At 44.2% G+C, this 25,292-nt stretch overlaps 1 protein-coding gene across 5 annotated transcripts in view; it reads right to left on the bottom strand.

The window, feature by feature from the left end:
- Positions 1-25,292, bottom strand: part of BEGAIN (brain enriched guanylate kinase associated) — a 240,403-nt gene that overhangs the window by 86,508 nt on the left and 128,603 nt on the right. For 3 of the 5 annotated variants that reach the window (XM_054026958.1, XM_054026954.1, XM_054026957.1), the window contains 2 exons: positions 5,003-5,164; positions 749-805 (listed from right to left, as the gene is read on the bottom strand). In XM_054026958.1, the coding sequence (XP_053882933.1) occupies positions 749-805; positions 5,003-5,164 (219 nt within the window). The remainder of the gene's footprint in view (positions 1-748; positions 806-5,002; positions 5,165-25,292) is intronic. The other 2 variants (XM_054026959.1, XM_054026956.1) reach the window with 1 other exon arrangement.

Below are 25,292 nucleotides of genomic sequence, written 5' to 3' on the forward strand. Positions count from 1 at the left end.
AGCTCTACATTTCTATGATTCTATGATATGCAAATCATTGTGAGGCACACGGAACCCCACAATGCCATTTCAGCCACTTTTCAAAGCAGAACTATGGTTTAAGGGTGGGAATTTCAAAATTGCTCAGCATTGGCCAAACTCTGCTCCCTCTGATGTCAATGGAAATTTTACCATTGAATTCAGTGGGGGCAGTATAGGTCAACATGGTGTGCTTAGAAAATCCTACTCCTTTAGAGAATGATAGGCCATCAAGTCATCTAAATGTGCCCTCTCTAAACAGGATATAGTTGTGTTTAAAACAAACAAAAAAGACAGTTTGTTTTGGCATTACTGTAGATTAAATTAAGGGTGTGGGAGGCTTTCGAAGCAATGGCTAATGGAGCTTCCAGCTTTTAGGGAGAATGCTGCTCAGAGCAGCAGTACAAGTTTAATGACTGAAATGTTTTTTAGCGTACAAGTGGGACCATGTTACTCTGTGCTTATCTAGTACAGTTGTTCACATTTACCTTTCTCTTTCTTTAGAAATGAACAACGTGGGAGATAAATTCTTGATGTTATAATATTGCTCTTACTGTTCCTTACACACTGATCTTCATATAGTTATTTTTACATGTTGCTGACACTCTTTTGGATCATACTTTTGTTTAAAATGTTTATCTGTTTCCAGTTTGGGGATTTCTAGGTGTTTATCTTGCCTTATTTTTTTATGTTTTTGCTATTCTCAATAGAAACAATTTTTAAAGCTCACCTTGTAAAGTATTTTGGGCTTCCCACATGATAAGTCTTCGGAGGAGAAATCACCTGCCTGGAACATAATTTTTTTTGTATAAATTTTCTTCGTAATAAAAAAACAACTACCAAGTAGAGTATTAGAGAAGCACTTATAGTCATTTGATGTTAATACTTTCCACTGATAATGTTCTTTGCAATGAATGAAACACGTTATGGGCCTGACTTTCGGAGGTTCTGAACGTCCACAGCATCCACTGAACCTGATCCATTGTGCACTGATGTCAACAGCAGTCTTTCCATTGATTTCAACAGGCACTGGATCTGGCTCATTGACCTGAACTGAAGTACTAAGTGCTCAGTGTGATGTGATGCCCCATATTCTTCATAGAAATATTGTTATGATACGAATATGGCATAACTAAGATATGTTTTATGCAAGATGGGTCATGCGAGATATCATTGGAAAGGTTATGATTTACTGAATGTGATTATCCAATTTGTATGCATGTATCATTTCTGTATCTGAAGTTAGAAATATGGACTATGTAATAATTACACCTGTGTTTTCACCTGGGGAACGCCCACCAGAAGTATGCAAATAGCTTGAATGGGATACTAATCTCCCTCCTTCCTGAGAAGTTTCCTGGGATGCTGCTTTAACACTGTAGGGTCATGTGATCATGTCACCTGGAACAGGATACCATCTTGACGTGCTGGTACTTTTTCACGGGAAGGGGGTGGGAGTCAAACTGGGAAACAAAGGATTCCTGCCAAATACAAATCCTATTTAAGGCTGGGGAGTGAGTCAATCTAGATTCTTCTCCACTTCCTCCCCACCCAAGAAGGAAGACTGCTGAAAACAGCTGAAGAAACAAAGGAATTAAGCTGGGGGAGGCAGGGGCTGAGCAGAGGCGAGAAAGGTCAGCCTGTGAAGGGTATACCTGGAGATTTAAACTGCAAGCAGTGCAGTTTACCTTCAAGAAACTCTGCAACCTGCATAAAACAACTTTTAGGGAGAGAAATTACTGTTTGTAGCCAATTTCTTTAATGTATTCCGTCTAGTTTGCATGTTTTGTTTTATTTGCTCAGTAATCTGCTTTGTTCTGTTTGCTATCCCTCATCACTTAAAATTTACTTTTTGTAGTTAATCAACTTGTTTTTTGTTCTAAAACTCAGTTTATGCAATTCATAACTGGGTGGGAGAGGGAAATTGTGTATATCTTCCTCCACATTGAGGGAGGGGGCGAATTTCATGAGCTTATGATGTATAGATCTCTATACAATGCAATGCAACATAATTTTGGGTTTACATTCCAGAGTACTGGTGGGCAACCTGCGGTCCGCGGGCCACATGCAACCCATCAGGGTAATCCACTGGCAGGCCGCCTGACAGTTTGTTTACATTTGCATGTAAATCTGCAGCTCCCAGTGGCCCTGGTTCGCCATTCCCAGCCAGTGGGAGCTGCAAGAAGCGGTGCAGGCCACAGGGATGGGCTGGCTGCTGCTTCCTGCAGCTCCCAAGGGCCAGGAATGGTGAACCACGGCCACTGGGAATGGTGGGCGGCCATGCAAATGTAATCAAACTGTCTGGTGACCCGCCAGCGAATTACCCTGACAGGCCACAGGTTGCCCACCACTGCTCCAGAGGGTATGGGCACAGGAGTGCTGGGAAATTCCCCAAGCTGAGTCCTCCCATACAGAGCTGATTCCAGACTGTGTGATTCTATAGCTGGGTGTGTCTCTACCTGTGTGTGTGTGTGCTGGAAGGGGCTTGAGAGCCTGTCACAGCAGCACAGAGTAAGGGGAACCCAGGCTGGTGGGATAGGTGGGCTCAATGAGACCCCAGCACATCAGCTGGAGGCCCGGAAGGCGGCGGGGGGGTCCAATCCATCACACTCAGAACTTCTGAAAATCAGGCCCTACCTATATAAACAACCTGTCTACAAGCCTGAGGTTGTTTTTACTCTGGCAAAACTCCCACTGACTACATGATTAGCCTTTTTATAATGGCTCCTTCTGAGATCCAAATGTATATTATAAATAAGCAGAGATGGTAGGGAAGAAATTATATAAACCTGATGCAAGGTTTACTGCACATTTTCTAAAAGGCAAAGTTGAAGCGGGTATGGCAGAAGATGGTTACTATACTTAAATACCGAGGCATGTTCCTATAAGTATTCCAAGCATAGTGAACGAGTTACCTGTATGCTCTTTTAAAAGTTGCATGAAAAGGTAGCATCTCAGATTAATTTCCAGTCTGGCTACACATTTTGTGTGTATTTTATAACATGACTGAAATAGTGGGGTTTTTTACTCACGAAAGCTTATGCCCAAATAAATCTGTTAGTCTTTAAGGCCTGGTCTACACTGGGGGTGGATCAATCTAAGATATGCAACTTCAGCTACGAGAATAGCGTAGCTGAAGTTGACGTATCTTAGATCGACTTAAACATACCCTAAGGTGCCACAGAACTCCTCGTTGTTTTTGTGAAATATCTGACTTACACTTTAAACAGGATATGCCTGAAGTAAAATATTATTTCAAATCCAGAAAGACCCAAATATTCCCTGTTCTATACCTGAACCTTCCACTTGCCCTGCAAAATGTACTTCTTCAGGAAAAGTAATTTAATGTACAGTAAGAAGGATGGTTAACATTGCCATTTATTGGAAAACACTGTGAAAGGATTTGAAGAAAACTGCACTGAGAATGGAGTTACTTTGAACTGCTCTGATGTAAATGAAGCAATAGGAGAGAAGGGAAAAAATATGTTGTAGACAGATAAGTAGTGTGGATAGCTGACTGCCTGCTCTACATAGAAGCCTGTAGATAACAAAATCATGTAAAGTGGTATATGCTGTATCTCTGATTTAGGCCTTGATTCAGGAAAGCATGTAGCTTAATTTTAAGCATGTGCTAACATGATTTCCTGTACTGGTGTCTTAAAATTCAATCTGTTAAAAATTCTTTATTTATAGCAATTACCTGTTATCACTTATATTAGTGCTACAGTCCAACTAAGAAATGTTATGCAAGATTTCCATTTCTACTTGGAAAGGTACTTTTGTTACCTGCATTAGGTGTGATGCACTGTCCGTTTTCCTACATGATGATGATGATGATGCCTTCAGGAAAAGTTCAACTGCATTTTTTCATAAATAAATGAATCTTTTGGTTCAGAATTTTTCAAAAATGACTTGTACGCACTTAAGGCTAGAGCCTGCTCCCTTTTAAGTCAATGGTGGCTATTTTACAACAGAAAAACTTCAAAAACAGACTCCAACGAGAGACTGTTGAGCTGGAATTGATAGGCAAACTAGATACAATCAATTTAGGACTGAATAAGGACTGGGAATGGCTGAGCCATTACAAACATTGAGTCTATCTCCCCTTGTAAGTATTCTCACATTTCTTATCAAACTGTCTGTACTGGGCTATCTTGATTATCACTTCAAAAATTTTTTTTCTCTTACTTAATTGGCCTCTCAGAGTTGGTAAGACAACTCCCACCTGTTCATGCTCTCTGTATGTGTGTATATATATCTCCTCAATATATGTTCCATTTTATATGCATCTGAAGAAGTGGGCTGTAGCCCACGAAAGCTTATGCTCTAATAAATTTGTTAGTCTCTAAAGTGCCACAAGCACTCCTGTTCTTTTTGTAGATTATTACTATTATTTATACTGATTGGGCTCTAAATTTAGAACAGCTCTGTGCCTTTTTTCTGCACAGTTTGTATTCATTTTAAATAGAAGGCTTTTTGTTTCACGTCATACTTTTTGGAAGTAAATGTAACATGTTTTACCACACCATGATATGAAACTTCATAACATTTCATATACTGAACATAAACTTTGCTCAGCTTTGAAAAACAGGGCCTAATTCTGCTTTTACACCAGCGTAAATGCAGAATAACTCAACGAATATCAATGCAGTTACACTGTACTTACTAAAGGGAATATCAATATCCTTTGTGTTTATAATATATAAACACATGTATGTATGTATATGCCATTAATTATATAAAGATTACATAACATGTATACAATATACACTGTATGCACACACAAATATACATATATATGTATGTGTAACACACATAGACATATATCAATATATATGTGTGTGGTATGTAACAAATATGTGTGTGGGTGTAAAGTGTACTATAAACATGTTTATATAATGAATGGAGTGCATATCTTTACATTGTTAAGTACAGTAGTTTGTATATTCTCAATGCAGTTTATTTATTTAAAAAAAATACTCACCTTCTCAATTTTTCGGTTACTTTTTCAAGTTCTTCCTGAGCACGTCTCAGTTCAATTTCAAGATATTGGCGAGTAGAATCAAATTCTGTTTCAAGCATTTCCAGTTTGTGGGTAGTGTAGGATAGGCGCTTCCGTAATTCCCCCTTCTGTTCTTGCAAAGTACTGGAAGAACAAACACTGCAGTTATAGCATTTAGAAGTTCTGGAAGACTCTTTAATGATCCACTATTTTCAAATGGCCTCATTATCCATATTTCCCCAAAAATATGGCTTTGTAGTGAGAAAGAGAACAGTACTTATTCATCTGTTTACTAATTTTTGTTAAAATTTTATTTAAAATGATCATGTTGACAATCTCTCTCCATCCATCCTTTCTAGGACACCCATCACTGGTATCCAAATGCCATTATAGGACATTTTGTGGAAATATCCTCAATAAAAATATAATACATTTTAGAATACATTGAAAACCAAATTTTGGTTTTATGTGATGTCTTTCATTCTGAAATGATCTAAAACTGCTTTATGTAATGCTATGTACAAACAGCCTCAATTCCCCATCTGTAAAATAATAATAATAATCTGGCTTTGTCTATTTAGATTATAAACTCTTCAAATCAGGGATTGTCTCTTACTTTGTCTGTACAGTGTACTGCAAAATGAGGTCCTGATAAAAAGTTGGAATCCCTAGCTGCAACTGTAATATAATAATAATACAGACTCTTCATTGCTATGTTGGCTTTGAGTATGAGCTCAGGTCCTGATCTGGAACTTGAATCCACTATGACCTAGTGGCATGAGTGTTACCAAATGAATCACATTTGCTACCGTAACCGGGCAGCTTGCCCCTTTAAGAGCCCAGAGCCCTTGGGCTAGTCAGCCCTGTTCAATGAGCCCTGCCCTGCTACACCTGCACTAGGTGTTGGGTTTAAGAGGAAGGAAGCCCAGCAGTGGGGAACCAACTGGATAAGAGAGCAGAAGGCAAGTAGAGGCCTGAGGAGGACAAGAGGTCCTCAAGAAAGAGCAGGGAGCAACCTCAAGGAGGCCAGGGGGGCTGAGGGGAGAGATGGTAAGCCGCCTAGGCAGGACAAAAGCTGAGCACAGAGGCTGGGCAGAACAGTGCTTGTAGTAGAAGAGAGAAGACAGACCCTTTGGGAAGGAAGGTTTGAGCAGGGCCGGCTCCAGGCACCAGCTTCCAAGCAGGTGCTTGGGGCGGCCACTTCCGAGAGGGGCGGCATGTCCAGCTGTTCGGCGGCAATTCAGCAGAAGGTCCCTCACTCCTGCTCGGAGCGAAGGGCCTCCCGCCGAATTGTCGCCGCAGATCGCGATCGCGGCTTTTTTTTGTTTTTGTTTGGCTGCTTGGGGCGGCCAAAACCCTGGAGCCGGCCCTGGGTTTGAGACAAGGGCAATTATTATTATTTTTTTTTTTTTATTGCTTTGGACATGGATACTCTGGGAGGGGTGGAGTTTTGTTAATGATTTAGCTGGAGGGTCAAGTCACTGAAGCAAGTCACCTTCACAGCAGGAATAGGCCAAAGATCAGTGTGAGGAAACTGAGGTGTAAGTGATGTGATGCTGGGTCTCACCATAAGGGGGTGCTTTAGGACAGTGAGCCCTGTACAGTCACCTTGCTTACTTTTGATATATGCTAAATATAACATTTCATAAAATAAGGGCCAAATCCTGATTCCTTTGATGTCAATGGCAAAACTACCATGGATGTCAAAGGAGCAAGGTTTTGAATGTAAACACAGCTTATGCCTGTACCTAAACTTACTGTGCTGGGGCCTGAAAGAATGTTAAGGGGCTACTTACCATTGACTAAAGACTAGATATAGTATTACCAGTCTCAAGAGAAAAGAATCACCCAAAATCACGAGACTGGGGCCCAACATTTTGATTTAAAAATCTATCAAATCATGTTTTTTAGGCTGTCTTTTGACTTTTTTTTTAACTCCCCTCTAGTCCTCTGCTAATGTGTCTGAGATGATTTTAGGTTGAAAAGTCAACCTTAAAGGCACACAGAAATGCATCTCCTTGGCTGCTCAGATGGAGACTCCGCTCACCCCCTCCTCACCCCTAAGGTAGGGGAACTGCCCTCTGCTAACAATCCCCCTCCTAGCTTAGAAGTGGGCTGTAGTCCACGAAAGCTTATGCTCTAATAAATTTGTTAGTCTCTAAGGTGCCACAAGTACTCCTGTTCTTCCTCCTAGCTTATTTTCTTTGGGGAAAAAATGGGCTGGCTCCAGACAAACTGACCTAATTAAGGCAACATAAGTCACACTCACACATAGAATTTGTTAATGTGTAGGGTTGATGAGTTACAGATTCACAGATGAAATAACTTTTTAATGTACATAAGTGATAATGTCTCAATAGAGAGACAAGATGAGTGAGGTAATTTTACTAGACCAACTTCTGTTGGTGACAGAGACAAGCTTCTGAGCTTACACAGAGCTCTTCTTCAAGTCAGATTGTTTAGCATAAGTAGTTAACTCATATTTCATGGGACCATTCAAGATGAAGTGGCCCATTAACACCCTTCCAGTCATAGGCGGGGAGAAAAGGAGGGGTTGGAAAGGCAGCTCCGGGACGACTTGGAGGGTTGTTACTGGGTTATACATTTTTGTAATTGTAGGGAGGTGGGGTGGTTCCCTGGTGCCCCGGAGAGGGACTAGCTCTGCTGGACACCAGAGTGGGCGGAGTCAGAGTACTCCAAGCATGCCCCCCAGAGGGTCAGAGGCCGGACAGGAAGTATAAGAGCCCAACCCCAGAGCTCGCTCGAGAGGCAGCCAGCCAGTCTCCAGCCCAGCTCCCACTGGGGAGACTCCAGCATCCAGTGGCGGACCTGGAGACTGGCCTGACCAGCCAACATTTGACACGGATCAGCGTGTGGGAGAGTCGCTGAGCCTACCCCTCGCCAGCTGCCCCTTGCATCCAATGGTGATCGACCCCCCGCCCCCGAGGGCCCCCTTTGACCCAGGTACCTCCAGAGGGGAAGTTGGGAAGTAGCCCGGGGGCAGCCGACCTGAGTCTTGTGGCAACACAGCCGGAACCCATGTCAGTGTGTTGCGGCTGGGATTCCCACTGACAGCAGTGGGCCTTTGGCTGCTGCTAGGGTCCCAGGCTGGGATGCAGTGGAGTGGGTGGACCTGCGTCCCCCCCTGCCACCCAACGCGTGGGTGGCAGTCTCCCCCTCTCCCAGGCCCCTCGGAGCCTGAAACCTGGGTTTGCTATTTACCTATGTTTGCTCAGTCTCTGCCCGAGGGTCTGAGCCTTGAACTCATTGCTGCCCCGCCCTGGGCCTGTTGACTATCTAAACTGCTGCTCAGCCCCCGCCTGAGCCTGGAACCCATCGCTGCCCCGCCCTGACCTAGGCCTGGGTTTGTTATCTTCTAATTGTTACCTGTGTGTGCTCAGCCCCCTGCCGGACGACTTGAACCAGGACTCCTGGGACCCGACCGATTCCCCAGGGGGCCGTGCAAGGACTAAGGGAGGCGGTGTGGTTTCCTGCTGCCCCAGAAAGGGATGAACCCTCTCTACAGTAATAAGCGATAAATCCAATGTCTCTGTTTAGTCCATGATTTTTAGTGTCTAGCAAAGTTATGAATTTAAGATCCCAGGCTTGTCTTTTGAAAGTGTTGTGCAGGTTTCCTTGAGGATGGGGACTGACAGGTCAGATATGGAATGATCACTTTGTGAATAGTGTTCACCCACAGGAGATATGGGGTTCAAGCATACTATGAGATTGGTTCAGCTTTTGCAAGAAGCAACAATTCCCTGAATCTCCCCCCTACTACTTCTCTGCCCAAGACTTGGCAGTGCTCCTGCCTCTAGGGTGACCAGATGTCCCGATTTTATAGGGACAGTCCTGATATTAGGAGCTCTGCCTTATATAGGTGCCTATTCCCCCCACCCTTGTCCTGATTTTTCACACTAGCTATGTGATCACCTTATCTGCCTCCCACTTCTCTGGACACCCACCCCTCCCTCCTGCGCCTGACATCCCCTGCAACCCATTTCCCTGTAACTCCTAAATTGCCTCCTGTTCCCCCATGCCTACCCCCTCTCACTTGTCCCATCCACCTTTCATAGTATCCATATTGCTCCTCACAGTCTATGTCCCGTCAAGAACCCCTGAACTGAGCGGTAGCCATTTTGCCTGTGGGTGTGTCTTCAATCTAATTGAAAATAGTGGGAGGTGGTAGCTATCTTTATTAAGTGCAGCCTCATTTCCACAAATAGATAGACAGTAGGGATAGATGGCCATCTTCAGACCCATTGACAGTAATAGGAGATGGTGGCCATACTGAATCAAGGAAAATTCATGAGTTGGTGCCTTTCATCATATTTTCATGAGACAGATAAAATCTACCCCAGAATTGCTAGAGTCAAGATAAAATTGTCAGAGTTGGCAATACTGCACTTATTTGACTTGTCTTTAATACACTGGCTCTCATTGGTAGCTCTTCTTTTTGTTACAAAAAGAACCTACGTATATTAAAGGAAAAAGCTTTAAAATTCCTGCTTACTGTAACAGAGTAGCCTAAATCTTGGAAATAGCCTAATGTTTTGCCAACACCATGTTCTATTTTTATTGAATTTTTTGTATGATTACAGTTGTACTTGGTTTACCACTAGTAGTTGCACTATTTTAAAAATAATATATCTTAATTCAGGGAACAAATGCTTCTCTGCTTAACACCGTCATCTGGATTTCTATTTTTTCTCTTCTTCCTAAAGGATCAGTACCTTGAAGGAACTATACACCAAATATAGGGCTGGATCCAAAGTGCACAGTGAATCTTTCCATGGATTCTAGTGCATTTTGGAACAGGTCCATAGTGGCTGCTTTTAGGGAAGTATCTTTAGAATTATGCATACAGTTATAGTCGGCCTTATAATATTACTATGATACATTATTCTATGAGCACTTTAGGAAGAAGAAAGGAGAAGCAGGAATACTATGTTAAACAGAGACCCATTTGTTGCTTATGGCGCAAGTTAAGCAAAGCATTCAAACATGTGCTTAATTTTTAGGCAGATGCTTTAGTCCCCATGAAGTCAGCTTTGAAGGGTATAAGTGCTTATGTGCTTTGCCAAATAGGGATGGGTTATTCACTTGCTTAAAGTTAAGTACATGCTTGAATGCTTGGCTGACTCAGGACCATAGGCAACAACTATAACTATATAAAATTGAAGAGAAAGTGTTGATAGAACATATTTAGGCTACTTTAAAGACCAGGGTTTATGCTGTTTCAGTAAGCAGTGATTCTGAAACGAGGGGCTGTCCATACACTGAGAAAAGGAGAGGACCATTCCTAGAAACATAACCCAGCGACTACTTTTTTAAATAGAAAGACCAAATTGTCCAACATTTACCTTCTAGTATCAACATTTAAAAATGAATTAAAAATTAACAACTCCTATTTAACATCCGTTTTAACTCATTCTGATGGATAAACTGGTTGGTTGTTTTTTAAGATTTTTTTTTTAAGAGTTAAAAAGTATACGAGAGAGTTTGCTTTAGTAACATGCAGTATATATTCCATTCCATGTTAAAAAATTGATGATAGGGTCAAAGGTGTGTGTGTGTAAAACCTATATAATTTAAAATAAAATATATAAATAAAAACTTACAAAAAGTTTGAAAGCTGAGAAATATAGAAATAAGATTCAGGGATTGGTGGGCAGGAAGAAGAGTAAGGGAAGAGAGGGAATGCTGAAAACCAGGGAACTCAGCCAAATGTTCACAAACAAATACACCAATAAAACCCCAGTTCAGGAAAGCACTTGAGCATGTGATTAAGTCTATCCTAATTCAGGACAACACAATGTACATAACTTTAAGTGTGTGCTTAAGTGCTATTGACTTCAATGGGATTTAAACACATGCTTAATTCTCTTGAATAGGGATTTTTTTCCTGAATAGGGGCCTAATAAATCTCCAGTATTGGGGTTAAGAATGAAAGCAGAGACCGATCCTAACGTATGGTAGCATGGAGAAGGATTATCTATGGCTGTATATTTGTGCATGAATGAATCACCATACACACACCTTACCAGTTTCAAGTAAAGACCATTGCTTTTTTTTTGCTGATTAGACACAGGCTTTACTTTGCTTCCAGTTGTCCATGGAAAAACACAGGAAGCAAAGGTAAGACAACAAGAGACAGAAACAACACTAGATAGACAAGGGAAGAATATTTTCTTTCAGAAAGAAAATGTAATAGGTCAAGTTCAGAGCTCGCATAACTCCAACAGAGTCAGTGGAGTTCAGGGATGAATTTGGCACAAATTTTCTTTTTCACAATTTTAAGAATATTTGACATGCTTTCCTGCATTCTACATATGGGGTGCAGCTCTGAAACCATTTCCCCTCACTACTGAGCACTGGTAATCCCACACAATTTAATGCTATAATTCTTTTTCCGTCTGCTTGGTGATATAATTTTCTTGCTCTACAAATCTGGTATCTATAAAAGAAAATGTATCTTTTTGGATAGTTTTCATTGTGTATCACTCTGATTTTTTTTTGATTGGTAACCCATACAATGTTGGAAAGGGTTCATGCTGTTTTGATATAGCACTGTCAAGAAGGTACCAGAGAGATTGATCAAAGGTGGATTTTCATGCAGTTATGTCAATTACATTGCATTTTTTCTTTCCTCCTAAACAATGACCTTCCAAAACCTAGTTCCATTTAATGCAAACGTGCCTTCCCCCCCGAGTTGTCATAAACCAGTTCTGCAGAGGCAGGATGACCATACCCTCTTATACTAGAGAATCACTACATTTTAATTCAGGATTTACCTACCGTTGCCAACAGGCATTCACAGTTCTTCATTGCATGGTATATATTCTTTATTATAATTAAAAACACAGGAAAATGATTTAGTGGGGAAAATAGAGTGGACCTATTCTCTTCTCCCTCTCCCCCCACCCTTCTTCCATTAAAGCATCAAGACAAAGATTTAAAAAAAGAAAAGGCAGGAAAGCCACATTTGCTGACAACTTCAAAGACAAGACCATGTTTACACTACAAAATTATGTTGACCTAAGTTACCTCAGCATACAGCTGCTGCACTTATTAAATCACTTGTGCGTTCACACTTGGCTCCTTGCGTTGGCAGTGTGCTTCCTCACTAGGAACACTTACATTAATGCAGAATGCAGTGCAGCATGGGTAGGTATCCCACTGTGCAACTTGCCACATTCCAGTGCAGGGTCTTTTGGGAAGTCCTTGCAATGCCCGATGGGGTCAAAACGAGTTGCACAGGGATAACTGGGTGCATGGGGTCAATTTCCCATAATACAGTGTTCTCCATCCCATAATTTCATCTGCAGCCCATAATATTTCACGCTTTCTTTTCAAAGTCCCACAAACCCGCACGTCCCTTTTCGCTGTCCACCATCTCTGACAGAAGTACTATTGTCATGAGTGTTGCAAGCACAGGGCACCTGATCCTTCAGTATTTGCAGAGCCATAAGAGGAACTGTGGGAAACATAATGACGCCTTGGAGGCTAGATTGCTGGGGGACATAGGAAGAAATAATTCAAGGTTGTTGGTGGCATTCAGGAAACAGCAGGAGCGCTGGTTCTGGGCTTGAGAAACAAGCACTGACTGGTGGGATTGCATTGTCATGCAGGTTTGGGATGACAAGCAGTGGCTGCAGAACTTTTGGATGCACAGACAATATTCCTGGATCTGTGTGTCAAACTTGCCCCAGCCCTCCAGTACAGGGACACCAAAATGAGAGCTGCACTGACAGCTGCGAAGCGAGTGTTGATTGCACTGTGGAAACTTGCAATGACAGAGTCGGAAATCCACCGCGGGGGCTGTTGTCATTCACGTGTGCCGGGCCATTAATCACCTCCTGCTACACAGGACTGTGACTCAGGGCTATGTGCAGGACATAGTGGATGTCTTGCAGCAATGAGGTTCCTGAACTAGGGTGGGGAGGAGTGATGGATGGCACACACATTCCTGTTTTAGCACCAGACCACTTTGCCACAGAGTACATCAACAGAAAGGCTGCTTTTCTATGGTTATGCATGTGCTTCTGGATCATTCGGGATGCATTACCAACATCATTGTGGGCTGGCCAGGAAAGGTGCATGACACATGTGTCTTTAAGAACACAGGACTGTTCAGAAAGCTGCAAGCAGAGACTTTCTTTCCTGACTGACAGATTACCATTGGGAATGTTGAAATGCCAGTAGTGAGCTTGGGGGACCCAGCCTACCCCTTGCTCCCCTGGCCAGGGCCGGCTCCAGGCACCAGCCCTCCAAGCATGTGCTTGGGGCGGCACCTGGAGGGGGGCGGCGCTCACCCGGGGAGAGAGGGGCCATGGCCGGGCTCGCCGCCCTCCCCCGGCGCTCCAGCCGGTCAGGGAGAGCGGGGCCCTGTCTGGGCTCGCCGCCCTCCCCCAGGCGCTCTGGCCGGTCGGGAAGAGCGGGGCTGCGGCTGGGCTCGGCAGCCTCCCCTGCCGCGCTCCCCGGCGGGGGGCGGCGGGAGGCTTTTTTGCCTGGGGCGGCAAAAAAGCCAGAGCCGGCCCTGCCCCTGGCTCATGAAGCTATACACCAGCCATCTCGACAGCACCAAGGAGCACTTCAACTGCAGGCTCAGCAGGTACAGAATGACAGTTGAATATGCCTTTGATCATTTGAAGGGTCATTCACCTTGCTTACTTAAAAGATTGGATCTCAGTGAGAAAAATATCCCAATGGTTATAGTTGCCTGCTGTGTCCTGCATAATATACACCTCTACCCCGATATAACGCGGTTGTGGGGAGCCAAAAATCCCTACTGCGTTATAGGTGAAACGCCGTTATATCGGGGTAGCAGTGGCAGGGCTCTGATTTAAAGAGCCTGGGGCTCCCCACAGCAGCCCGAGCCCTGGGCCCTTTAAATTGCCGGCGAGCCTCACTGTCGCAGCCCCGGGGTAGCAGTGGCAGGGCTCCGGTGGTGATTTAAAGTGCCCCGGGCTCCCCGCAGCAGGCGGAGCCCGGGACCCTTTAAAGCGCCATCAGAGCCCCGCTGCTACCGCGCTATATGCGAACCCATGTTATATCGGGTCGCGTTATAGTGGGGTAGAGGTATATATGAAGCAAAAGGGGAAAAGTTTCTGCTGGGGTGCAGGGCAGAGGTGGAGCGGCTGTCTGCTGAATTTGCACAGCCAGATTCAAGGGCTATAAGAAGAGATCGACATAGAACTATATGGCCCAGGGAAGCTTTGAAAAACCATTTTAATAGTTAGCCAGAGTATTGTGTGTTGCTGTAGTGTGCTCTACCTGGTCTTGCTCTTTTGTGGCCCAGAGTACATCATGTAGGGATTGCTGTGTATGTAGGAATCTAACATTGTCAATACACCTATTAATATTGTTTGTGAATGATGTTATGGGTTCTGTGACACAGTGCAGTAACGGGAAATTGATCGCTGTCAGACTTGCTCCTCACTAGCCAGCATATGTTGTGAACTAATAAAGATGAATTATATTCCAAAAAATAGACCTTTATTCTGTAACATGAACCAGGCAAATAAAAAAGACACTTAGCACTTAATAAATTAAGGGAACAGAACTTATGAAGGGGAAAGAACAGGCTTTTTCATTTCAGGTACATATACACAAACTGTGTCTTTCACAGTAATGTCTGTGAAGCTGTTATTTTCTTTAGTGTCCCCCTGGGTGGAGGCAAGGCAGCTTACGTCAACCTAGCTGTGGAAGTGTCTTCACATAAATTGCACAAATCCCTTATGCCACATCGAATGCTGAGGGGGTGTATAGGGAGGTCCCAATGCAGAGTTTTATATGGGCTGCAGAGGGAGGTGAGCATGGAATTTTTGAACCTGCAAGTCTAACAGAGTCTGAAGCATCTCTGTTTGCGGTCTGAGAAGTGCAAGCATCTCCTGCTGAATGTCCCTCTTCTTTTCCTGCACCTTTCTCCTCTCCACTCTATCTTTGTCCAGGCTGTCTGCAAGGCCCCGTGCTCATTCTCTGATGCAGCACTGGTTTGCAGGATCTCCTGGAACATGTCATCCTGAGTCCTTTTCTTTCTCCTCCTTATCTGGCTCAGGCATTCTCCAGGTGTGGAGAGGGAGATCCTGACTGCCGCAATGGCAGCAGCTGCAGATACAACACACGGATGTACCATTGTCAGTGTATTCATACTGGAAATCAAAACTTAAGATGCTCATCTCACTCTCCTTCCTCCTCAAAATGTAAGCCCTACATTCTCACTTCTGCTTGGGACTGATAGAGCACAGCGTCAGTCACAGCACCAGCCATGGTGAGTATGGCCCTTAAGGGGGTAGGGGACATGAGGGGGGAATAGCTCACTAGCATGATTATAGTTGTATAGGGCAATGGAACTGAATACTGGCACCATTTTCCACCGGTGGTGGTGATTTTAGCTGATATCTCACTTCTGAGGGTAACAGAGGCAGAGAGAGAGCACAGCTGCTGCTGGCATCCCAATGCCGCCTGGGTTCATATGCTGCTAGCCTGTGTACTGCAATGGTGCCTGCTGAAGTTATCGTTGAGTGGCTTGGGAAAGTGTCCTACCATGGAGGAAGATATAAGGCAGCCCTCCTCAGAAACCATCAGCAGAGGATTGCAGAGTACTTCCATGGAAGTTTCATCAAGATCTCCATGGAGGATTCACAGGCTATCCCACTGCATATAAACAAACTGCTCCATGTAGCTCCCACTGCCTAATTCTAGAGGGGAATGAAAAGCAAATAGCAACTCTACCTCTCGGTTGTTTCACTACCTCTTCTAGCACAAGTTCAAACGGGCAAATCAAAAGATGTATCCTGCTACTTTGGTGGTGCCATCCCTGAAATTTCAAAATAAACAGCACGCTTATTAGAGGTTCTTTCCCCTGCATCAGACTCGCCAGTGCTTGACTGTCAGGACAGGCTGGACTGTGGTGGTGTTGAAAACAGGTCCTGGTTTGCTGCACAGCTGGATTCCCGAGTATTCCTCCATATTCCTGTCCTCCATATTCCTCCTCTTCCTCCTCCACCCCCTCCTCCTTGCTGGTCATGGCAGGGGCCTGGGACTCACGCTCCTCAGAAGAATCCATGGTGCTCTTGGAGGTGGTGGCAGTGTCTCTGCCAAGGATGGCACGTAGGTTTTGTAAAAGTGGCAGGTATGCGGCTCTGCACCAGATCGATTGTTGACCTCCCTGGCCTTCTGGTATGCCAGCCACAGTTCCTTGGCTTTCTCTCAGCACTGATGCTGGTCCCTGTTGTAGTCCTTTTCCTACATCCCCTGAGCAATTTGCTCATAGATGTCAACGTTTCTGTGGCTGGTTCGAGCTGTTTCTGCAAGCCTCTTCTCCCTACAGGTCCAGGAGATCCAACACCTCCTGTGTACTCCAGGCAGAAGCACCTCTGGAGCATGTAGCAGGCATGGTCAGGCGGGCAGTTCCATTCAACAATGGAGAGCTGCTGGGTGTGCTTGCCAAGCCAGGCAACCAGGAAAAGGAATTTAAAAAATTTGCGGAGCTTTAAAGGGGAGGGAGGCTTCCTGACTCCTGGCCAGTGAAGTTCATAATGGTGACCAGAGCGGTCAGTGTGGGGCATTGTGGGACAGCTCCTGGAGGCCAGTAACAGTCAATGTAAGTAATGCAGTGTCTACACTGACACTGTGTCAATCTAATTACATCGACCCTGACTCTATGCCACTCGGGGAGATGGTGTTATTAAGTTGGCATAGCAGGGCACTTAGGTTGGCGGGAGCCAAATTTATGTGAAGTCACTTCCACAGCGAGGTTGATGTGAGCTGCCTTGCATCAACCTAACCATGTAGTGTAGACCAAGCCTAAGTGGAAATATGTAGCCCCTTGTGCAGTACAGCTCAGAGAGGGTCTAATCCTGCATTTTCTCACTTCCCAAAACTCACATCCTCTTCAATAATAAGTTTCGAATGAGCAAGGAATGACAGGATAGAACCCAAAATCCAACAAAGAAATAACTTTTGCATCAGTGGTTCTTCATTTCTTCTAATGATCTCTAAAGCACTTCTGCTGTGATAACTAATGGTTTTTAAGCTATTATCCATTTTGATTAGCTAAAATCTCTCTGTAAAATGGATAGTCAATAAGATTCTAAATATTTATTCTATCTACAGGGAACCTCTCACTGTAGGATGTTTTCACTTTCCCTCATTAAAAATGTGTTTGCAGACATTTCATCATGTTGTTCTCAGCAAACTGCTCTGTTCCAAAATTTAATACATATTTTATTGGTTTGCTTATACGAATGTAAAGCAGACATGAAAAACTACTTTAGCACCATCATGTGTGTCCATGAACAGTGTGACTACCCATACTTGCCAGTACTGGACCACCAGAGTTCTAGAATAGATCCTTCTGAAGAAGTGCCCAGGCCTGTCGGGTACCCGAGAGGGGACAATGAAGGTCTGCCATACTCCTCTCCAGTATCTGCTGAGTCATACTATTGCCTGGGGTTTCAGGGGTTAATTCCTAGTCAAGTTTCTGAGGCAACTCAGGGATGCATTACTGACTGGGAGCTGACAGTGGAAGGGTATCTTATTCTAGAGGAGAAAGACAAGGGTTGTACGGACCATGGCAGAAAGCTCTGAGGGACTGCAAGAGTTGCTGTATGGTTTCTACTTGTCTGGTGGTTACATTTTTAAATGTTCTGCTTGCAGAACTGCAGGGAAGGATGACATTTTTGCAAAGCTAATGCTAATCTGGGTTAAGCCCACCCAGGAACATAAAACGGTAGCTCCTTCATAGAGACATGAACACAGGCATGTTGTTGGCGTGGTTCATGGAGTCCCAACATTTGCCTCTTCTGTGGCGAGGGAAAACCATGGTACATTTCTGCCTAGAGTTGAAACCCCTTTTCCAGTGCTGCCAGAATCTCATATTCTGGCTGCACTTTTCCCCACATCTCTGTATTTACGTACACCCTTGTCAACTTCTTGCTAGTGCGGGCTGAGCTGACTATCTATTGAGGAGGAGAAGGCTCAACAGGGTAGGGAGGAGTACTGTGTGACTGTGGGGCCTGCTTCTGTTCCCCTATTGTTTCATGCATCCATCAGCTAAAATACCAACCAGTCACAGGGGAACTGGATAGTGAGATGCAAACTACCAACCAGCACAGGAAGACTGCAGACCAGCAAGGGGAAACTGAGGTACAGGAAATGCTGACTAAGGAGAGGGAAAAGTAAATGCCTACTGTGCCTATCCTAATACAAATATTAAACAGCCCAAATGGGGGCAGTATAGCCATCCAAGTCCAGGTTGAGGAGGAGAAGGCAGAAGAGGGAACAGAGATATGCCAGTGCATTCTGGTTGTATTGGGAACAGAGTTGTGCCAGTGCATTCTGGCTGTGTCAGCAGCACAATATTGTTGAGAACTTTACTCTGAAAGAAAATGCTCAAGATTTTTCCAAATGTTCTCCAGGTTATTCTAAAGGTCCCAAATGAAACAGCAATTGTATTACTGTGTTGGGCAGGTCTTTTGGGAATAGAATATCCTACCTCACCAAGTATCAAATGATCAGTATCAAATGATACTAAGGGGAACACTTAAAAAAGGGGCAATGGAAAACCCAAGCTGATATCTCTGTACTTTTGTGAACAAACTGATATGTGCACATGTTAAATGGAGAGATGGGCCGAAACTGCAAAGTTTGGATCCACATCTGAACTTTGCCACATTCAGGAGGATTTAAATATGGGATTTCGTTTCAGCCCATTCTAGAAACAGAGGACCACTCTGAAGCATAGATCTGGAACCCAATCCATACATCCCCAAAGACTTGAGGTGTTCAGACTAGGGTGTTTGGGCCCAAGTATAATTAACTGCATGCTCAAATTGGATTTGCACAGGTAAATATCCTGTATGCCCCTCCCCACCCCCCGACCTGAATGTGGGTGTGCACAGACTTGAGCTCCTTACAAATTCAGTCCTTGATGATGGAGGGTCTTTTCCTATATATGGCCCTGTGACAATCAGGGTCCAGACACCCCAAGTGGAGAACAGGGGGGATCTGAACTCCAAAGAATAAGCAATTTTATACAATCAGTTGATTCAATGTTAGTGTATATAAAAATAGGTCAAGTAAGCTCTTTTATGAAAGCTTGTCATGCTCTGAACTTGATGGTCATTATGAGATATATACAGATAGTGCTTATATATTTATGAAGATATAAAACTGTGTTCATAATTTGTGCTGCAACAGTCAACTCCACCTCACAACAGGGAGGTGGTCAGAGAGGCAAGGAGGGGTTGCCTCCACAACCAGCTCCAAGCCCTTAGCATTGTACATACTGTGACAGACCCAGGCCAGTGGGGTACAGGAGTCTGGTAGAGGGCAAATATACTGGTCACTGGATGAGTAGTTTTCTGTTCCCTGAATGACCAGAGCAGGGGCTGCACTAGAGTAATCAGGAACCTGCTAGAACCAGTTAAGGCAGGCAGGCTAATTAGGACACCTGGAGCCAATTAAGAAGAAGCTGCTAGAATCAATTAAGGCAGGCTAATCAGGGCACCTGGGTTTTAAAAAGGAGCTCACTTCAGTTTGTGGTGTGAGTGTGAGGAGCTGGGAGTGAGAGGGTATTCTGTTGGAGGACTGAGGAGCACAAGTGTTATCAGACACCAGGAGGAAGGTCCTGTGGTGAGAATAAGGAAGGTGTTTGGAGGAGGCCCAGGGGAAATAGCCCAGGGAGTTGTAGCTGTCATGCAATTGTTACAGGAGGCACTATAGATAGCTGCAGTCCACAGGGCCCTGGGCTGGAACCCGGAGTAGAGGGTGGGCCTGGGTCCCCCCCCCCCAAATGGACTGTGGGCTCTTCCAGAGGGGAAGGTCTCTGGGCTGTTCCCCAACCCACATGGTGAATCTCTGAGGCAAGAAAATCTGCCAATAAGCACAGGACCCACCAAGATAGAGGAGGAACTTTGTCACAATACCCAGGAAGAGACAAACCACGGGCCATTGGTGGTAATGGGAAAACATTAAGACCTCCTAGCTAGAATTTCCCCACCCTAAATAACCAATGGTTGCCATGCCAGGAGAAAATAAAATAAAAGGGGAAAAAAGCCCATAAGAAGGAGACTTAAAACTGACCTTATTTGACCTATTTTACACACAATAACACTATCCATCCAGTTGATTCAATTGCTTATTCTTTGAGGTTCAGACTCCCTGCTCTTTCCCTAGGGTGTCTGGACCCTAATTGTCACAGGCCCTTCTTTGTCCGGTCTCATAGGCCTATGCTTTTCAAAGGGTTTGAGCATCAGAGAATGTATTGTGCATTTACTGAATTATGTCCTGATTTTTCCATTCATGTATGGAAAGCTGCTGACAAGTGAGTGTTTGTGTGGGTGTGAGGAAATGTATGTGCTTTAGAATAAATGCTTGAGTGAGCTAGATTTGGATGTCAAGTTGCTTTTATAGCTCCCGGTCCCCATCCATATACACACACAAATGGAAGGGGTCCCTGATTGTAGTTCTAACTATACCTAAAGACCTCAAGCTGGCATACCAACAACCATCAAACACTAAGGGGTCACATGAAAGGGGAGACAGAGAGGAGAGCAAGAGATCCTTTTATTTATTTATATCTTTAAGTACTATAGCATTTATGGTCCTAAACACTATGAGCCAGAGGTAAAGGAACCCACTTACATGAGGTGAAGATCTGGACCAATATCTTACAATAGTACTACTGCAGTATTTAGGGTGATTACTTTACTTTTGTTCTTTGTCCCCCAGGGTACAGACAACTAATGCAGAATTAACACAATTATAACCCAGAAAGAGAAATTCTGCTAAATATACCTGTCTGAGCCCTGCTGAAATCATGGACTAGCTCATACGAGGGCAGAACTGTTGCATCCCTTAACTTAAAATAGCTTGGAATCACGTTTTGACTGCATCAGCCTAACGCAGTCTGGATTAAATGGGAATTATTCCTATCCCAGGATACAGAGCCCAGGATACAGAGGCAATGTTGGTGTGGGGGGGCAAGGGGGAAGGTGTGAAAGGGTGGAGGTGGCTTGTGGGGTCACGTGCCCCCCCCAGATTTATGCTAGCATTTGCTGGCCCTATTCAAACACTTGGTGCAGCAGGGCCCCCTCCCTGCATGGTAACTGCTGGAGCCAGCAAGCTGTGAGCTGTGCCCAATGGGGAGAGACAGGAGCAACAGCTGGGATTTGCAGGGAGGGGCCAGGCTTTCCAGGAGGGGAGACTGAGGGTAAGTGGAGGGGCTGTCTGGGGGGGCATGACTGAAGCTGTTCTGGGGGTGGCTGAACCTTTAAATTGTGCCCCCTCCACACCTACCAACAGGTATTGGTCATCTCTGCTGTGGCAAGTATGTGAGGGCCACAATATGCTGGTTAGTGAAGAGAACATACATTCTGAAGGCCTAGAACTTCCCAGCACATTGAATTCAATATAAATATCATATGAAAAGATGAATAGTTAAACTTAGATGTGCAAAAAATCCTTAGAGGATCAGCTGCCAGCTGATATGTGCAGTGAATGCCATTATTCTCAGGAGAAAATGGTGTGTTTCTTGGCATATGTTCACAATATGGCTATACAAAGTCTCCTCTACTCCAGTGGTACCCGACCTTTTCTCTGCCATGGCACACTTCACGCTCCAAAGGCTCTTCCCCCTGCCCCCAGCTGGCAGCTGAGGATGGAAGGGGAGGGGCAGGGGAGAAGAGAGGGAGATTGATCTTTGATTGATTGCTCCACCTCTGGAGGAGGCAGGGCAGTGTGGCAGATGGTCAATCAGAAGGCGGCTTTCCTCCCCTTGTTCTCACATGTACTTTTCCCAAAATTCCATGGCATACCTGTTCAGGCCTGACGGCACACCAATGTGTTGAGGCAAACTGGTTGGGAATCACTGCTCTATTCTATATGTACTATCAGTAACCAAAGGCTCTTTTTGGGTCAAATTGAAACATAATGAATTTTTATTCATTTACAGCTTTCAGGAATAGATTAAAACTCATAAGTTATTAAATGAAGTCTCTTCACTAGGCAGTCAGGTTTCCCTGAGGTGCTGAAAACTACAGAGGACAAGACTTACCCAAATAACAGTGAACAGTGGGGAATCCAAACCTCTATTTTGGGGAATATTCTATTCTGTCGAACACTGAGGAATCCAGGATGCAGCATAGCTGATGGGGAGGAAATAACTTATTGCTATAAATCATGATACTCATATTCTATCATAGACAGCACTGCTAGTTATGCCAGCCACTGCAGTTTATATAATTCTCCTGCATAGAAAATCTGAGTCAGATCTCTGAAGAGTGATTTAATATTTCTGTTAACTTGATTTGTATCCGGAGTCTTCAAAATGCATTTGCAGCTCTTATTAACAAGATAGCCAGTTTTGCTGAAGAGACACTTTTGAGGGTTAAATACCTGAGTGAGATGAGGCTGTATGTATGAGAGAGAAAGATGAATGTGCCACACGCAAAAATCAGAAGGCTAGTGGCTTAAGTCAAAAGTGACTAAAGACATCTAATTAGAGAGACAAGGTGGGTGAGGTAATATTTTTATTGGACCAGCTTCTGTTGGGGAAAGAGACAAGCTTTCGTCTGAAGAAGAGCTCTGTGTAGCAAAGCTTCTCTCTTTTCTCCGTTTGACAGGGTGTATAAACCCCACAGTAGGAGTGAAAAGGTTAAGGAAAAACTCTGGGCCCAAATCAAACCCACCCTGCCGCACTTGCAGAGCATGCTCCAGGTGGAGGTGGAGCTTAAAAGGCACCCAGACAGCTCAGAAGGAGGTTGACCAGGCAGGGAGAAGGACCTGCCCTGGGAGCTTCTGAGGAAGGACATGGACGCTGCTCCTCTAAGAAGAAAGGAACCGATCTGCTAGAGGCCAGGCTGACTAAAGGCACTATGTTTGTTCTACGTTATCTTGGTTAGAGACTGAAAAAGCTTGAATTATAGTGTGGAGGGGTAAGAAGTGGCCCAGAGAGGACTGTCTTAAGGTGCTTGTGGGTGCCTGACCTTGGCTACCCCCTCAGGGCTCTGGGCCAGATCCTGATGGAGCAGGAGAGCCTAAACTCCCATACCACTAGGGGCCACTCCTGCCAAGTGCCAACCATTGCATCCCAACAGAAGTTGATTCAATAAAAATATATTACCTCACCCAATTTGTCTCTAATATCTTGGGACCAACACGGCTACAACAACACTGCAAACAATAAGGAAGTCTTAGTCAGTATCAAGGAAGTCTAAACTATCATAATCTATACTTTCTTTTGCCCCCACCCTACAAGCTATCCTAATTAGATTCTCTTTAGAGTCTAAACTGACTTAAAGAAGAACAGGAGTACTTGTGGCACCTTAGAGACTAACAAATTTATTAGAGCATAAGCTTTCGTGGACTACAGCCCACTTCTTCGGATGCATATAGAATGGAACATATATTGAGGATATATATATACACACATACAGAGAGCATAAACAGGTGGGAGTTGTCTTACCAACTCTGAGAGGCCAATTAATTAAGAGAAAAAAAACTTTTGAAGTGATAATCAAGTTAGCCCAGTACAGACAGTTTGATAAGAAGTGTGAGAATACTTACAAGGGGAGATAGATTCAATGTTTGTAATGGCTCAGCCATTCCCAGTCTTTATTCAAACCGGAGTTGATTGTGTCTAGTTTGCATATCAATTCTAGCTCAGCAGTCTCTCGTTGGAGTCTGTTTTTGAAGTTTTTCTGTTGTAATATAGCCACCCACAGGTCTGTCACTGAATGACCAGACAGGTTAAAGTGTTCTCCCACTGGTTTTTGAGTATTTTGATTCCTGATGTCAGCCATACCATCAGGGGCTCGTTCACCTGCACATCTACCAATGTGATCTATGCCATCATGTGCCAGCAATGCCCTTCTGCCATGTACATTGGCCAAACCGGACAGTCTCTACGCAAAAGAATTAATGGACACAAATCTGACATCAGGAATCAAAATACTCAAAAACCAATGGGAGAACACTTTAACCTGTCTGGTCATTCAGTGACAGACCTGCGGGTGGCTATATTACAACAGAAAAACTTCAAAAACAGACTCCAACGAGAGACTGCTGAGCTAGAATTGATATGCAAACTAGACACAATCAACTCCGGTTTGAATAAAGACTGGGAATGGCTGAGCCATTACAAACATTGAATCTATCTCCCCTTGTAAGTATTCTCACACTTCTTATGAAACTGTCTGTACTGGGCTAGCTTGATTTATCACTTCAAAAGTTTTTTTTCTCTTAATTAATTGGCCTCTCAGAGTTGGTAAGACAACTCCCACCTGTTCATGCTCTCTGTATGTGTGTATATATATCTCCTCAATATATGTTCCATTCTATATGCATCCGAAGAAGTGGGCTGTAGTCCACGGAAGCTTATGCTCTAATAAATTTGTTAGTCTCTAAGGTGCCACAAGTACTCCTGTTCTTCTTTTTGCGGATACAGACTAACACGGCTGCTACTCTGTAAACTGACTTACTTATCTAGACTCAGCAATTTTTAGAGCAACTGATATATTTAAATAGACATTAGCAAAGGGTTGTAAGTAGAGCGGGTCAAATTTTCTATCAAATGTGGAACTTGATGGAAACTTTTTTTCAATCAAAACTGCTATTTTGTCAAAACTGAAATGTTTTATGGAAACATTTAGAGTTCAGTGGACACAATGCTCAGCTCCAGGATGGAATTTCTTTAGGGAAGCTGTGAAGAGACTGTGTTCTACTTCAGAATAGCCAATAGCCTAGTATGCTTGGCTGAGAACTGGAAGATCCATGTTCAAGTCCCTGTGCTCCCTGATTAGGAGCAGGGCCTTTAACCTGATTTCCCACATTGCAGGTGAGAGCCATAACCACCAGGCTATTTACTATTCTGAGATCTCTCTCTTGCTTTTTCATGAAAAATGTCAAAAGCTCTTGTTTTTGTTTCACATTGGAACAAAACCGTTCTGCAAAACCTAGAAATTATTCATGAAATTAGGGTTACCATATTTCAGCAAGCAAAAAAGAGGACGGGAGGAGCCCCGCCCCCGTCCTGCCCTAGCCCCGCCCCTGTCCCTCCCACTTCCTGCCCCCCTCAGAACCTCCAACCCTCCCCCCGTTCCTTGTCCCCTGACTGTCCCCTCCTGGGACCCCTGCCCCTAACTCTCCCCCAGGACTCCACCCCCTACCTAAGCCTCCCTGCCTCTTGTCCCCTGACTGGCCCCCTAGGACCCTACCTGTACCCTGATTGCCCCAACCCTTATCCACACCCCCACCCCCAGACAGA

This window comes from Malaclemys terrapin, chromosome 4, assembly GCF_027887155.1.
Source record: "Malaclemys terrapin pileata isolate rMalTer1 chromosome 4, rMalTer1.hap1, whole genome shotgun sequence".
NCBI classification, from domain to species: Eukaryota; Metazoa; Chordata; order Testudines; family Emydidae; genus Malaclemys; species Malaclemys terrapin.